Source organism: Toxorhynchites rutilus, chromosome 2 (assembly GCF_029784135.1).
Source record: "Toxorhynchites rutilus septentrionalis strain SRP chromosome 2, ASM2978413v1, whole genome shotgun sequence".
NCBI lineage: Eukaryota > Metazoa > Arthropoda > Insecta > Diptera > Culicidae > Toxorhynchites > Toxorhynchites rutilus.
The window spans coordinates 25,646,983-25,665,022 of NC_073745.1; the positions used below are offsets into that span (position 1 = coordinate 25,646,983).

General features: G+C 38.9%; 1 protein-coding gene across 9 annotated transcripts in view; it reads right to left on the reverse strand.

Moving 5' to 3' along the window:
* The window catches only part of LOC129771740 (cytochrome b5 reductase 4), a 189,883-nt gene that overhangs the window by 132,961 nt on the left and 38,882 nt on the right, over positions 1–18,040 (reverse strand). For 3 of the 9 annotated variants that reach the window (XM_055775738.1, XM_055775734.1, XM_055775733.1), the window contains exon 1: positions 905–1,118. In XM_055775738.1, coding sequence (XP_055631713.1) covers positions 905–929 — 25 coding nt within the window. In that variant the 5' untranslated portion in view covers positions 930–1,118. The other 6 variants (XM_055775732.1, XM_055775731.1, XM_055775737.1 and 3 more) reach the window with 5 other exon arrangements.

An 18,040-nucleotide genomic window follows, 5' to 3' on the forward strand; every position in this document is an offset into this window, starting at 1 on the left:
AAGACCAGGTGATTGGCTTTAATTTGATATGTCGATCATCTGACTCGATGTAGTAGTTCAAAAGTTATGAATTTTTGAAAAAAGTCATTTTTGGAAAAAAGTTGATTTTTCGGACAACCTTAAAATGGAAATGGTCACCCTAATGAGAAAAATAACAAATCTAATGTTTTGCGATAAGGAACAAAACTACCAATTTTCACGAAAATCTGAGAAGCGCTATATCGGTTTAGCATGGAATAGCTGTTGTACGATAATCAAAATGACTCGATTATATCGACCTTAGATCAACAGATCCATGCTCCCGCTAATATTTAACAAAATTATATTTTTGAGTTTTTTCCCTAGTGCAAACGAATCTTTACTTGAATTATTTAAGGCCACAGCTCATGTGGATTTCCACAACAAAAAGGATGATTACTTTCCCCTTTGTTTCAAATTTGGCACAACTCTCCAACGAGTGCCCGACCGCATGGACAAAAAGCATATTACCACCGTGGGAAAGACTCAAAACAAACCGAACATCTCCCTTCACCAGAGAAAAAAAAACTCAGGAAAAACCGACACCAAGCTTCCACCGTTTGTTTATTTTTTACCACGAAAGAAAACAACCACCGAAAGATTGTACCATTTTTAAACTTTTCTCTTCCACACTCAAACATTTGTTTCACTTTCGACTACCCTACAATTAAACGACGGCACCGTAAAGTTGGCTTTACTCTTTCATCTTCCCACATCACAAAAACAGCACCAGCCACACATGAAAGCACAGGTCAGGATCACTACTCGGCAGCTTCCGAGAATACACTTCACTATTTAGCTATGATTCGCTGTAAGCTCAATTAATAAAACGGGATACCGATTGCCATAATAGGATTGAAGCAAGCAATAGCTTAATCTTTACTACCTTTCGTCAAGTATCCACAAACCATGGAACGATTGGTAGAGTTTTAATTAACTAAAAGCTAGTAAACAAACACTGCCCACTGTTGGGGAGCGCTCCGGAACTGTCAAATCGATGCGGAGCGGACGCACACCGAAAGCCATGCCGGAACAACACCTACGAGCTTATCGCGCTGCGGAAACTCTCGCGGATGATAAGCTAGACCGAACGCGGGCCGATGTGAGACAGTACTGAGCGGCGGTCGGATTTCGCTTCGTTCATCCCGTGTGGTGATGATTTCGTTGCAACTTCAGGACAAGCAAACATTTTCCCGAGCAGAGAGCTTTTGCCTGTTTGGGTCTCTTTCTGTGTTCCACACAGCTGTTCAAAGCGCGAATTCTTTGTGTAGCGTTGAGGGATCTCCCGCACTCTTTCTCTCTATCTTTCTCGCAAGGACACCCGAGAGAGCGTGAATCTGGGGATGAGGATTTCAAACCCATCATTGTGTTTATCAATGAAAAGCTCAAACGAGCTTTCGATGTTTACTTTGGCATGCAGTTGCGCTTTAGTAGGGGACATAGTTGTCTCAAATGGCAAAAAATCGCCGGAACTGATCATCTCCACGACGAAGTTTTATCTGGTTTTGCTTATCGACATATGGATCGCCCATATCATTAGATCTAGGGTATTCATCTCACTTTTTAAGTTCTATTACTTTTTTTAACGGTAGATATACCCAGTAAAATCGATTACTGTTGGATGATAATCATGACTTTACTGTATATGAAATTCTGAATCTGAATAAAACAAGCTTATTCGATTGCAGTTGAAGGATTGCTAACTCTCATAATAAAATAGAAGAGAAGAATATGACACGAAAGTTCAATGTGTTTATGAACCGAACTGCTGGAACGTGATTCGAATAATCGGTATAGCTTCGGCTTTGAGGCATCAATTTGAAACGCTGGCGATCTTAGCGACTCCATTTACGGGCTTGAAATGATCTGAAACAATAGCACTATACTAAGCCTAATAAGAGAATCTTTACAAAAGCGCTTTGTTTGTACATATAGACGAGTCTATTTTAATTGAATTATCTTCACTCGTCATTCTCCATATAATAACTAGCTGTTAGCAATAATGACTTACCTTAAATATGGTCATCATTTTTAGTACGAATCGCGATATGCGATCAATTTGGAGCGAACGAAAAGCTACGTGACACGTATAGGGTCAAATTAAAGTTGTTTTCAAAGTGATCTCATTTAAAAATGATAGAATAAGACAATTTATTCGAATAAAGTAAGTTGTGGTATTTTATGAATTCAATAAACAAATCACTATACTTTACCTGTAGCCGAGCCCATGTTTTGCTGGGGAACTGGTTTGCCCTGTGTTAGGGGTGAGGTTTGTGGTGGTAGCAATGAACTATTCACTCGCTTAGCAACTTTAAGAACTTGCACATTATTTTTGCCTTCCATATCCATGCAGAGATTTTATCTGAAAACCGAAAATTAAGAGAAAAAAGTGGTTGAAATCGTGTTCCGACAACAAACTATCAAATTCAGTTATGACACTACGTGATCTACTTCCCTCCAATCTTCCCGAGCTTGGCCCATTTTTTTCTCTTCCTGAAAACTGTAATGTAACCAGCTCACCGAAGTATAGCCTAATAACATACCGACCGCGTCTCAGTTGTATCGCTCTCATTTCCGATCGAGGCATCGTATATTGCTCAGGAATCTACAAAGTTGATTCTACATACGTGAGATTTCTACAGTATACTACAGTGTAGTGGAGAGCATTTCAACTCTTCAATAATAGACAAAAAGACGGGTGGGTAATGTCGGGGACATAACCGGAGTGACGTAGGACTATACAAAGGGGAAGGAAGGAAGGTATTGAATTAGAGAGACTTTAAACTCTGAGAGTTCATTCGTCTCTTACAAAGGGGACAGCTTTTGTTAAATATATATTTTAAATATATTGTTTTATTTTCTTCTCCTACGTGAATACCTACCTATCTACCTGAAAAATGGATTAGTTTACTGTTTACTCTTTATGAATATGTTGATGGTTCTGAAAAGAACCTTTGGTGTTGTGTTTTTGTTATCACTCGATATTCCCATCTTGTTCGATTAAACCTTCCTGTTTGGCTATTGCGTTTGCCACTCGCCACAGCTTTCACAGTTGGAAAATTTCTGCCCATCCAGCTTGTGACATGTTGTTCAGTAAATTACATTTAATGCGACGTGCCGAAGAAACACTTTGCCACTCACTGAAACTAATTGTTGCCTTGATGAGCGCCGAACCGAAGCTGCTCTGTTCTTGATGCGGGTTTTCTGATTGTCGTGAGCAGCTTTGCAAGCCAACTCGAGCACTCCGACGGCCGAAACTCTATAATCGCTGTTAGGTATACTGGTGCTCCGGCACCAATCCGTTCGGCCTAGTTACCCTTGCGGAGCAATCAGTGAATTCGACCAACAGGGAACTGGAGACCTGCACGGTTCGAGTGAGACTTTGCCTTTCCCTTAACTTGTCCTCCTTTGTTACGTCCACGATGCCGATGCCGTACAACCACCCGGGTTATGGTTTGAAAGAAAATAAGATATTTTTTTGGGGTCCGCGTGTTTTATACTCTAGCGGTACACACTCACAGGATAGAGACAAATCGGCAGACTCAGCCAGAGGGGCGAGTCCAACGAGACGAACGAATGAGCGTTAAAAGGCAGCGATGGCAAAAAAATACATTCATTACGATTTGTTCGCTCGTTGGATTCACATGCAGGCTAAAAACGGTCCTTTTCAGGATCACAAAATTATCTTCAATCTAAAGAGTTTATTGTTTTGTTATCACTCGATATCCCCATCTTGTTCGGCTAAACCTTTCTGTTTAGCGATTGCATTTGCCACTCGCTACAGCTTTCACAGTTGGAAAATTTCTTCCCATCCAGCTTGTGACATATTTTACAGTAAATTACATTCAATGGCACGTCGCATTACCACCACTCAGTATCGGATTGGAGGTAATTTTAACCTGTAATTGAACATTTGCGATGACAGTGGTACAGTGTCGGCTTTCAATGAGGAGTCATAATTTGGACCCCGAGCTCTATGTTTACAAAAATGTCCAACTAAATATGTCGCATTACAGGTCCGTCCAATTAGCTAAATGTCGAGGTAAGTGTAAATTACTGTACTTTCAATCTAGAAGCAATTTAAGAATTGGTGAAAATCAATAAGCTCAGAACAACTGCCAAATTCACATACTCATCATATCCTGGCAAACAAATTATGAAAAAATCAATTTGTGTTTTATTATTATTTTGGATATTGTTTTAGAAAGCATTGAACTGTATTTCCTAAACTCTTTTTTGGAAGGTTTAATGGCCCTGAAAAGCGCCTTGTTTTATGGAATGGTTCCATTTTAGAAAACTTAGTACTCGTGGTTTTGAAAAAAACCATTCCGAACGCCCTCGATGCCGACTTGTTCTGGATTTGCCACGAAAGCAGTTTGTATAAAGAACAAACTTTTTTCTTCTGCTACCTGATGCCGTTTTGCGATTGCGTTTGCCATTCGCCACTCGCTGCAACTGCCTGTTGTTGTATTGATGTGTTCTGTTCTGAATGCGGTTTTTCTTATCGTCGCGAGCTGCTTTACCAGCCAACTCGATCACTTCGGCGGCCGAAACTATATAACGCCGGCTAGGTGGACTGGTGCACTGGTACTAACGCGCTCGGCCTAGCTACCCTTGCGGGGAACTCCAGATCAACACAGTTCGAGCGGGATTTTGCCTTTCCCTTCACTTTTCCTCCTTTACCATGTCCAGACATGGCTGCTTGGGTTGGTTTGTTGCTGTGTTGTGAAGGAAGGAAGGAAGGTCTTGTATTTTAGAGACTTTAAACTTTTGCAGTTCATTCGTCTCGAGCCTTGAGAAAGGCCCTTTGAAAACTCTACTCTACTCTATTACTCTACTCCAGCGCTACCACCTCCGCCCTCTTGCCTTGAGAAAGGCACTCGATCCCTTGCCGTCCAGCTCGTCCAGCAACGATGTTGTCCAGTCGGTGTCCACACAAAGAATGTGTGTTGTGTTGTGATGCGAACCGATGTGGTGTACGGTTTGAATGAGAATGATCGTTACAGGAAGGAAGGAAGGTATTGTATTATAGAGACTTTAAACTTTTGCAGTTCATTTGTCTCTAGCCTTGAGAAAGGCCCTTTGAAAACTCTACTCTATTCTACTCCAGCGCTACCACCTCCGCCCTCTTGCCTTGAGAAAGGCACTCGATCCCTCGCCGTCCAGCCCGTCCAGCAACGATGTTGTCCAGTCGGTGTCCACACAAAGAATGATCGTTACAGCAGCGGAGCGGGGATTTTTAAGCTGACTGGCTGGCTCGAGAATTACGCATGTGTGAGACTGCGACCAATGTTTCGTTCATTTTTTTCTTTTTCCTTTCCAATCGTGCTTCATTCTATTTCGCTGCTGCTCTGGTTGCCCGTTTTGGTCGGTACGATTTGAGGAGCACAAAATGGACCAATCAAAAATGGGCACATAGTGCATTTGGACAATGCTTGATATTTCACAATTATTCAATTATTTATCTCAAGAAAAATGAAATGTTATTCATTATGATAGATGCGTAGATATATTTCCTATCAATTGATGCAAAAACCTTTGCGATGTATTGAGAAATGCTCGAGTTATAAGCGTTCCAAATCTTGCATTTTTTCCTAATTGTTCAGTGCCTAGATTTCCATTTCACCCCCTATATCTTCCGGTTAGACGTAGTCCTACGTCAAAAGTGTTACAGACTAGAACGCTGCAAATAACGATGAGGGTATCCCAAGGTTATTGCATTGACCCCCTCAGAAGAAAACTCTAAAGAAAAGATTACTACTATACACGCGATAGGGCGATAGAGCCAACGAAGAATTGATCCATACTCCATAAAATGTAAATAAAATCAAGATCTCATTGGTCATGACTTGATCAACAACAACGAAATTTAGAAGAACACCGCTATGTTTAACCGATTTCACTAGAAACATGGTACGTAGCAGATTTCGAAATATTATTGAGTGTGGTAATTCACTTTGATTCGCTAGTCCGACATCAAGACGTTGTTGAGCGCAAATCCAATTTCCTGCAGACTTTACGGAACGTCTACAACACCTACAACTCTCACTGATCTTCAGTCTTGAAGCAGTCAGTTGCACCTCAACAAAAAAAAACCTTTGGTTTTTTAGTCAAACCAGTCTTCAATCCGTTTTCGTAAGAACGTAAGAATCGAAGTACTATACCCAGCAAGTGCGTGTCCCATTAATGAATACAAATGGTAATCGGAAGGAGCCAAGTCTGGTGAATAAACTGCTTGTGCTTGCTCAGTGTGACGGGCATTGTCGTATAAAAAATTCGGCCCTCTTTTTAGCAGAGTACGGTTCAATTCGTTCAATTGTTTCCAACAACGCTAAGGGTTAACAGTTTTGTTGGTTTTCAAAAGATCGTACCAGAAGCGCTAATCCCAGAAAACGTCTTTGAGGCGCCGGGGATCAGCGTCTGGAGCACGTGGAGCCTCATAGTCGATGTGGCGCTTTGTCGGAGACAAAAATGATCTTTGGCACTTGAGATTCTTGAATTATATCCACTTTTCATCCCCGACACGATCGATGAAGAAATTACTCTCTTTTTATTATTTATTGGTCTATAGCAGGGGTTCATAAACTATTTTGGGCAATAGACCCCTTTTCCAGAATTGAGTGATACCTCAGATCCCTATAGCCATAACTTCACGAATGTTGTCTTTCAAATGTTCAAGAGTTTGCGGAGAGTTGGCATAGACACGGTCTTTCGCATAACCCCACAAAAAAAAATCTAGCGGGTTCAAATCGCATGATCTGGACGGCCAATTGGCATCACCAAAACGCGAAATTATGCGTCCCTCAAATTTCGTTCGCAATATGGCCATGTTCGGTCGTGTTGTGTGGCACGTGGCGCCGTCCTGCTGAAACCACATGTCATCCGTATCCATATCTTCAATTTGTGGCAAAAAAAAATCGGTTAACATGCGGCCATAGCGCTCATCATTCACAGTTACCGTCTCGCCGTCCTCATTTTCAAAGAAATACGGCCCGATGACTCCACCAGACCATAATGCGCACCAAACAGAGACTTTTGGCGGATGCAATGGCCTCTCAACAATCACGTGTGGATTTTCTGAGCCCCATATACGGAAATTTTGGGTGTTCACATAGCCACCGAGCTCGAAATGTGCCTCATCGCTGAAGAAAATTTGATGCGAAAATTCAGCATTTTGCTGCTGTGCTGTTGTTCGTTCACCCAATCGACGTATGCCCGACGCATTCCATGGTCACCACGCTCTAATTTTTGTACCAGTTGGACTTTATATGGATGTAGGTGCGAGTCCAAATGCAAAATTCGCCACAACGATGTGTTTGACAAGCCCAATTGCTGAGCACGCCGTGGAATCGAAACATTCGGGTCATCCTCCACACTGGCAGCAACAGCAGCAATATTTTCGGCCGAACGCACATTACGATGATGCACAGGTTTCACAATATCCGCTACGGATCCAGTTTGTTCGAATTTACGCACTACATTAGCGATTGTGTGCTCTGTAGGCCGTCCATGACGACCAAAATCCGTCCGTAATGCTCGAAAAACATTTGCCGGTTTTTCATCATTTTTATAGTATAATTTAACAAAATTAACACGTTGTGCGATGCTAAATCGATCCATATTGTAAAATGGCAGACATTCAACTAACGATATGACGCTTTGGTTGACAGCTATGTCAAACGGTTGTCAGCGCAGGGCTGTATACTTTCGGAAGCCCGAAATGGAAAACCCTGTATAAAACTTTTTTTTTCGCTGAACTAGAGACATTGTTTTATTTTTTGCATAAACAAAGGCACAATAAACTGAGCTTACAAGGCAGCGTCAAGCAGTGTATTTGAGTTTAAACGACAGTGGCAACTATTTGCCACCAATTTTTTCAACTGTTTCAATAGTTTATTTTCCATCAAAGATAATATGTTCGTCCTCATGTAAGGATTATGTTCTCTGAAGTTTGAGTCGATTCCTTGCCTAGATTCCGCGGCCTTATAAAGGGTTAAGCCAGGGAAATAAAAAGTCTAGACTTGTCTGGATTTTTATCGACATTTTTTTATATTTAATTGCGAATTTTATTGAACATTTTCACGAGAACGTCGTTTGATGTTTGTGGAAGTGGACACGGTTTGCTGACGAGCAATGAAAATGAAGTGTCTTTCTCAAGGCAGGCGAAAAAGAAGTTTGGATTGAATTTGTCCTCTAGGACCCTCCTCATGACTAGAACCGCAAAAGTTAAAAGTCTCTGTAACTCAACACGATCAATCAATCAACATTTTTACGACTGATGTATAAAACATGGTTAACAGTTATTTCTTCTGATCATATATCGACGCATTATACTCAAACTTAATGCACCAAACCACTTTCTTCGGTGTCCAGTAAATTTTTAGGATAAATTTTCTAATTGCGGAAATGCCAAGTTTTGTTGTTTTTGAAATCTCGAAAAATTTTATGTGCGTATTTTGAAAAATCATTAAAAATCGGATAGTGTGCCGATTTTAGATATTAAAGCTGATTTGGATCAAGAAATTGATATTCTTCAACGAATTCGGGTAAGTGTATCGGGATTTTAATCACAAATTTCACAAGATTTCATTCCAAAGTGAAAATTCGGTATGCGGGTAATTTGGCACCCCAATGTAAACATAGTGTTGAAGATACACTATGCTAAGTATTGCATGCCCATGCAGCAACTACGCTTGCGACTTTTTTAAAGGCTTTTGATTCGTTTTACTTTTTTAGTTAGAAATAAATCAAGATGAAATTTGTTCACTTTTTCTTGAAAAAAATCGTTTTTTTGTTCCTCTTTGTTTTGTAAAATTGCATGCTTTTTCGTCAAAGTTGAGTTAATTTATGTAAAATAGTGTACTTCACTTCTATTTTGTATGTTTGGTTTGCGGGGAAATGTCCGCAATAGATCCCGTCATAAGCTGACGTAGTATGAAGAAATTCCGAGCATTGGCCAAGAGCTAAGTCCAAAAAAATAAAATAGGGTACCGAATTTGTACCAGTTTTTCTATGTATGACAAACATGTCGAATAAATATTAGTCTACAGTAGAACCTCGATTATCCGCGAGTGGATGATCCGCGATACGGATTATCCGCGAATGCGAGTTCCCTAGTAATTCTATGAACCTTCCCGAAATTTGTCAGTGAGTGATAGAGTCTTGTTCTTTTGTTTTGGTCATGGCTTTCATATTATCTGATCACTGATGTACACGACCTAACAAATGGATAATTCAATAATTTCTGTATTGATAAAACATAGTTTTCATGCTAAAATATTGTTTTTCGTGTTTGTACCTCATTTTTAGCTCTTTATTGCGTTATCCGCGATTTCCGTTATACGCGTTGATCTAGCCCGACTATTTCGCGGATAATCGAGGTTCTACTGTACCACGTTCTCAATATGATAATTATGTTTCACAAATCCAAAGTAGATTCGGAGCGGTTCATATATGTCAAGCTTTGAATCTGTCGATACATGATTAGGTTACCTTAAATATTTCAGTCGAATTTTCCCATGTACGATGTTTGACATTGTTTGTCACTGTTGATAATTAAAGAGTAGCAAACAAAATACTGTTTGTGCAAATTTTAAATCAAACTTTAACTTTTAAAAAGTGTCAGTTATTTGACTCCCGGATAAATTGTGTACGGCTACCTTAAGACTAGGGACTATTACTTCGACATATCCGTCGATTCGTCGGAAATCGAAATGAATAGATTGCTTCGTAAATGACTAATGGGCTCCTCGCGTTGACCATCTCCGAGAACATTCATGATCACAGAAGTCGCTTTTGTGCTTCTCAGTCGTAGCATGCTTTAAAAAACCCTTCAATCCTCCAAGACACTTTATGACTTTACTACCGTTCTGAATCATATTTCGGACGCTTAAGCCATATGATGCAGAAAACAGATCTAGACTTTATGCACAGATATTATTTGGTTGATATTTTTAATAAATTAGTTCAATATGTTTTTAAGCTTTCTACTTTGGTACCTATTTGATTGAAAACATAAAAAAATCATCGAATAAAACGCTTTACAAATGAAGCGAATAAGAATTCCACTTCGGTCACTAAATATAATTTCGGACACTTAATTTTGTAATTTTTTGGATGAAAATTACATTACACTTGATTATACTTTATAATCAACTGCGAAACACTTACCAAGCAATTACAGTAAACTGTTAACGATGATGAGAACTGAAGAAACACGGGAGAAATTTAAATATTTATGAACGAGTAAGTTCTACGTGCTCACGCTAAGGAAACGTTAAACACAAACGATAATGAGTAGTGTTGTAAGATTTCTGCCGATTATGTTAACATTCAAATGTAGTTCTCATGTGAAATGATAGTGAAACCAAGGGATTACTCAATTGTGATATTAATTTGATAATTATATCATCAGTGCATTAAGCATTTCAAGATATTAGAACCAGTGCCACAAATTATCAAAATTCATTCACGAATGAAAAATTAGCTTTTTCCCAGTGTCGGATGAATTCTCTTCTGTTGAAACTCAACACCATATCTGTCCTAATGAGTATAACACAGGAGTCGAGACGCGTGAACTTTGTCTATTATATTGAACGAAAAACAGCATGACTGGATCTCTAGAAGCCTACATTCAGGCACTTTCATTACTGTCAATGTTTTCAGGTGATTATCACGAACGTTATGTTGATCTTCATCGCTTGCAGTGAATTTTTATTGAAAACGTGTTTGATTTCCATATCTAGGAAAAAAAAAGAATCAGGAATCCGGAAAAGGCAACATTAGTTTTCGTTGAGCGTTGACCATTATGCGGTATTGAGCGACGTTTAGCGTTGAACGGCGTTGAGTATTCTGTTTCCGTTTTTGTTTTTTTTAGTTTCTAATACTTTCTTTGTCTAACTTCACTTCACTAACTCAATTTTCGGTTTTTCAGTGCCTTTCACAATCAATCAGAAGACATCATTTTCTTTTCCAAAATGGCATCGGAATACGATATTCGACATCTGCTGTTGAAGCCTTTCCATCCAATATCTATATCGTCGGGCTGGACATTTAGAGTCAGTATCATTAAGCCGGAAATCAAAACAAGATTATGGTCGTTTTCCGCTCTGCTGTTATTTTCACCTATTGCCCATATAATTGGACGTTATGCCATTTCTGGTCAATCGGGAGTAGATTCATCGAACATAGTCAGAATTATAACGTACATTCCATTGCCGAAGTCGCTAAAAACAAGAATTTTGTGTGATGAATGGTCATCTTTCCCCATTAATCGATTTTACTCTCAACTGGTTGACGTTGAATTTTATGCTTTGATTTTCACTAATACGTAATGATCTTCAATTTCGACGTTTCGAATATCATTACGAAATGAAAAAGCAAATGAAAAATGAACTTCATGGCAAGCTGACGTTGATGTTGATTCCACTGGTGTTCATTGATAGTGTTGTTTCATATTTATCGACTCCCGCTTGAGCAGCAGATTATCAATACAAGATGAGCTGAAATTCACTGTATTTGAATGTCGTGAACATGAATATTTTCGGCACTGATTAGAACAAAGTGTCCGAAATATGATGAACGGTAGTGATGCCATTGTTTCAATGTTTCAATAAAACTAGCACAAAGTACCTTTTCAAACCAACTAAATAAAGTCAAATGTGATTGCAGATTTATTTTAACTCTGCTAAAATCTGGCAAAGTGCGGACAGTCCAGACTAGACAAAGGACGGTCTGGATTCTTGGATGCTTTACCAATGTCTGGAAGATTTCACACAAACCTGGAAGTCTGGCAACGTGGGTGAAGCGGGTAAACTTGACATCATTCTCTCAACAAAAGAAATAGATAGAAAATTATATGAATATTAATTTAATTGTAAATATGTTAATAGAAATTACACACCAATATTGGAGTAGAACCCCTGGTCTATAGGGTGTGTACCAGAGTTGCCAACTTACAAAGGATTGTAGCGAATCAATTTTGAGCTTTGGTAACCAGAACAGCATCCACAAATCATCAATGATGGCAGAGGAAGAGGTAGTATTAGGTTGTGTTGGTGACAAATAGAATTTCAAGACAATAATATCCAATTGTCTGTGGAGCAGAGATCAAACACAAAAGAGGGGCATAGAAATTTGAGATTCATGTATTCAAACGTATTGTCAATTGTCAATTGTAGTTAATTTTAAGCTCAATAAAAATGGCACAATTTGATATAAACTGTTGTAAATAAGTTTTGTGTTAATCGATAGTAGTCTCGTTTTTAATTATTGTATGTGGATTGCCCTGAATTTCCCCAAAGTGTTGGCCTGCAGGATTGACGAAAGAAAGACATCGAAGGAAATTCAACAGGAATCTACCAAGAATTCGCCTCTCAGTATTCTAACAGGCTGTGTAAGAAATCGAAATAATTTGGCAATTCAAATTTAAATTGATAAACAAACAAAAGAAGGACAGGAGGCAAACACTGTATGATAAGAGAGAACTGTGTGTACGCTCCTAAAATAACAGTCTTACCGAGTGATAACGTGTGCAAAAAAAATAACTAACGGAAAAGAATAGGACCAAAAAAGATTGCCCACATTTCTCACCTCATTAGGCTCGCTAACTATTAGAATGCAATGTTGAATCATAGATAAGTTTTAGGTAAAGGAACTAAGTAAAGGAATATGTAAATGAACAAGAACATACCGTGATCGTGATTTAAACTAAAAGATATCTTTTCTCTTATTTTGAAAGTCGAAAAAAAAGCTTTCGGAGCATTCTATTTAGATAAAGTCATACTGGCATAGGAGAGTGAAAAGATTTGCTATCTGCTTTCATAATAATGGTTTTTATTTCTCTAAGAAGGGCGAATGTATGAAAATTGACTCACACTCATATTCGTACGGTGGTTGAAATTTCAAACTTGTTCATTGCAACTATCTTTAGATGATGTGACCTAGGGAATCCAAGTTTCCCTAGTTATTGGGTTTTGTCGATATTTGGTTTGGCTCCTCCTCTCTGCAGCCACCCATGTTACCCGGGAGACTTATTTCCCTCAAATTTTTGTTACTTTTCGAAATCTTGCCTTGAGGACTCTCTTATGGGCAGAGCGCCTAGACTTCAGCAAATCTCGACTAGGGTAGCCACTAACCCTTCTGTGTGTTTTATAAATGTATCTTTCTTTGGGAATCACCCAGCGTATCTATTCTAACGGAGAAACGTCTTACCTCGTGCTCGTTGATGATGAAAGTGAAGTCCAGGGCCAATGATTACTAAGCAAAGGTTTATGCGGTGTCGATGTCTTTCACGCCGCTGTCATGACGTCACAACTAAGCGTTCACCCTACGTGTCATATGTTTGAGAGAACACATAGTTAAATTGGTCGTTCTTTCATTGTGTATCACACATCTTCCCTCTTCTCAAAAAAAAGCGCAGAATTGTACACGCTGATAATAGTAATCTTTTCGTTTGTACAACTAACTTGATTGATAAATACGCAATATTTCAGAAAATAACCTTCAACGTGCGACCAAACAATCCTCTATTCATGCTAACTTGATTTTCCACACACTGATGTTGCATCGGGTACCCACCTTTGCAATGTTGTACTTGCATTGGGAGCAATATCGAAAAATGCTGCTGTCGATTCCCCTTCCCAAAAAACAGAAAATTGTTGCCTCGAGGAACAAGAATGTAAACATGGAACAGATTCCCATCCGAAAGATTTTCGCAGGAAATTTTCAACTTAATTATCGTCAACAATACTCGTACACAAAAAGTATTCGCCAATAATATTGCATGCTTATCTAAAGATCTCTAAGGATCTGGAAAAAACCCTCTTATGGGACGATTTGCATAATCCACGAAACAAGTCTCAACTACGTGATTTCCTTCTCTCAGAACCAGAGGCAAGAACCACACAATTGAAAGGATATACGATTATTCCTTAGTGATTCGATCATGGATTTTTTGGTCGCCTTGAAGTTCATGTGCCACACGTAGGTGCAGGTGGCGAACCAAATCATTGCAACGATGAAAAATGTTGCGTGAACTGTGCTAGCCAAAGATCGTTAACGCAGAATATTTGTTCGCATTGTGCCAATCAACGACGAAAATAGCAATGGTGAACATATTGAATTGCTTTTCCCCAGGCGACGAGTTAATGAATCTGACGATGCTCGTAATCGGTGTACAGTGGATCCTTGCAATGCAATCCACAGATCATGTTGCGTTGAATTTCATCACTTCCCAAACTTTTTTACACTTGGAGGGATGCAACGTTTCGTTATATTTTCTAGATACTCGGTTTAATAACTCGTGTTATTCAACAATCGACATGGTTTCAGTGTTATCTTGCACATTTCAAGTAAAGGCAAATATACAATATCTTCTCCGTTGATCGTCTCACATTTAGGGATGAACACCGCACAAAGAAAAGGCAATATAACTGCCACTAACATACGGGAGCATGTCGCAAGGAATTGTACTGGCACAGTTTATCATGTGGTAGTTCTTGACTAAATGAATCTGTGAGATCTAGACTAAGTATTCTTAGACACTGCGGAACATTGATCCAATATGGGCGTTCTGTAACGCTAGAAGGATGGTCGCAACGACATTTGAGTCTGTTTGAATTTTGGTCATTTTACTCTGCGGACATCCCGTTCCGCTCAAACACAGAGTTTTTTGCACTACGAGCAATTTGCGAACATCCCGTTCCGCCAAAATACTGAGGACACTCCTTTTGAATTTTCATCACAATGCAAATCTGCGGACATCCCGTTCCGTCACATCACTGCGGACATCCCGTTCCGCCTTCACTGCGGACATCCCGTTCCGCTTCAACACTTTTAGTTTTACGTTGAAAGGAATTGACATAAACTAAATTCTTCGAATAGCTGGGTGATTCCCTTTTCACAATTTTTTTTATTTATTGAAACCTTGACAATAAATTATCAGGTTCCAGGATTTAAAATGTTGCTTTATTAAGCAACTCATGGCAGGATCGCCAATGTGTGTTTCATAAATATATCTTTCTTTGGGAATCACCCAGCGTATCTATTTTAACGGAGAAACGTCTTACCTCGTGCTCGTTGATGATGAAAGTGAAGTCCAGGGCCAATGATTACTAAGCAAAGGTTTATGCGGTGTCGATGTCTTTCACGCCGCTGTCATGACGTCACAGCTAAGCGTTCACCCTACGTGTCATATGTTTGAGAGAACACATAGTTAAATCGGTCGTTCTATCATTGTGTATCACACACCTTCAGCATCCGTTGGCTCCAGTATCGGACCAACGATTGATGTAAGTAGTCTGTTTTTTGGTTTGGGATTTGCTCTGTTATTCTTACCAGTGTTTTAGAGCTCCTTCCCAGTTAGGAGTTTTGGCGTTGTGGATGTTGGACTCGGCTGACTTGATCCTGATGTTTTACTTCATTTTGATAAATAAATACATCCTGCTTCCAAAATTGAACTGTTTATTTTCTTGTTGTCGTGAACCTTTTGGTTTGTCTAACTGAATTAAACTGAGAATTTGAACTAACTTATTGAGTAGGAATTCGGACTATATATACGCGAATTCCTACTCTAGCTTTATATTAAAAGGGAGAGAAAAGATCTCCCTTTCCTACTCAGATAACCGAAACCGCATCGGTTGTCTATTTGCTACATAAAATTCATCCCATGATTTCCATCCCTCTGTATCGCTAAAGGTGCTCAATTCATTGAAGATTTTAGGACCTAGCTTTTTGCTGAATGCCAGTAAAGGAATCTACTATATTTTCTATATTTTTATCCTTCACTAGGCCACCCGCGTAGGTTCCTGAATAAACATTTTTGTGTCTGTGCCCTATCCCTTCTGTGCCGTTCGCGCTCATTCCATGCGCGATAAAGGGCGGGACTTAAACAAAACAATTTATATCACCTCTCGAGTAGTTCATACTCTCGCCTTGGGTTTTATCAAAACATTGCCGGCTATAATTATTAGGTGTACCGTCCGAATGCTACCTTTTTCGATCGATGCAACATGGCCTGGTTGACCAGCACTTTTCCGCAAAGGGATCCTGGAATTGCCAGAAAGATGGGAAAAAGTTGTGACTAGCGATGAGCAACAGTGAATATTAAATCTGTAACCATTTTTGCAGAATAAAGCATTAATTTTTGAAAAAAAAACGGTACTCCTATTATTTACTTCTATTCCTTCGTCTAATGCGCTATCTATGGCTCGCTTATCTTGGAAGCTATATACAACAATTGAAGAAAAGGAAACGAAACATGTGGTTTCCTACTGCTGACATTTTATTGTTTTTCAAATGCGCGTTGTTCTACAAATGTGATATTTATTATTTAAATTTATTTTAGTCCTGCTATCCAAGCTGGGTCCGTAATAGCTGACTTTAGCCGTTTTCTACGAGTTTTTTCGTGTACTCGGGAGGATTATTCATCCATTTATTCATCAAGTGGTTTCTAAAATTTATTATTTTTGGAAAATTTGACGGTTTCTAAATTTCCTACACAGATATCCTCTACCGTTTTTTACTGGGATTGATGTCGAGAGATTGTGGAAAAATATCAATAACTTTTGAACAATAGTAATGTAACCATGTACGAACTTTATGTGCTTTATACTTCGGATCATTGTCTAGGTGAAATTTGAATAATCGGTTCAATCTCATTTTGTTGACACTTTGCTTCATATTTTCCTTCAGTATGTTCAAGTAACATTATGATTCATTACACCATTACACCAATTAGAAATAGTTACATAGTTCTTTGACTATGTGGCAATTGAATATGAGGAATTGTTCTATCGTCACGTCTAATTACGAATATTCTCCGAACATTCGAACAGTCCGAACATCTCAGCCTAAGGTCAAAAGTGATTGGCAATGTCTGCTGGTGTAAGTTATTATGGGGAGTATGTTCGAGTTTACGATTAGTCCATTGTTCTCGACGAATCTTCCGAAATTGAACAATTCCGACAGAATGCAACGGAAAGAGAAATTATTCGCATTTCAGAGTTTCACTTTTGAAAAGGACCAATCTACATTGGTCGATTCTCTTAATCAACATCCTCTGTGATTAATAACTCTGCTGTAGAAGCATTTCCTGATGTGTTCGACTTTCACAGATAGACTCCCCTATCTAGTCCTACTGACTTGCCCGAATCTTGATTCGACAGAACTTGTTTCACTTCATGATGCGTTCCAATGGTCGTTCCGATAAACCCTCTTGAAATATTCCACAAAGAGTTCGACGGTATCCTGTCCACTAGTCAAAGATCGGTTTCCATAGTTTATCACCTCGGTCTGCTATCCACGAACTTGCAAAATAATTTCGGGGTTTCCTTTATCCCATTCTGGATCCAAGTGATGTACTCTTGATAGACTTCTCTATGTGACACCTTGAACGGAAGTCAATGAAAACCATTCTTGAAACGGGGTTGTCGATCTCGAGAGGCAAACCTTTTCGTAAATGGTTGACAGCGCGAAATACAGCGACATAACATTGAAGTCTATTCTGTTGCAGTTAAAAACATCGAGTGAGTTCAAGGAATTACAACTTTGATACGGCGTGTTACTTATTTGTTTCCTCAACAGATTCAAATTCAGCTGAAGATATGAAGATATTGTTCCGCGGAATATCGCTTAGTGCTTTCTAAAGCAACGCCATCCATTAGGTCAAGATTCAAGTGCCTCCTGGACATGTTTATGTCACCGTTTTCGTCCAATAATGTATTTCTTTCACTAGTGTGTTAGAAGGTGAAAACTAGTCACGCGAAAAGTAGTAAGTTTATAATTTCTTTAGCTATTTTTTATCCAAGAATGGCTTTTGTCAAAAATATATAACTTTTGAACTACAGGACATATTTAGATGATCGACAAATCAAATTGAGTCTTCATTGAAAAAATACTACACTTGCAAAAAAATGGATCTTTTTTTAATAATTATTCATTGTATTTCTTGTATATATTGTGTATTGCATCATCGGAATCCATCATATGTATTATATGAAGTTTAAGCAGAGTAAAAAAACGA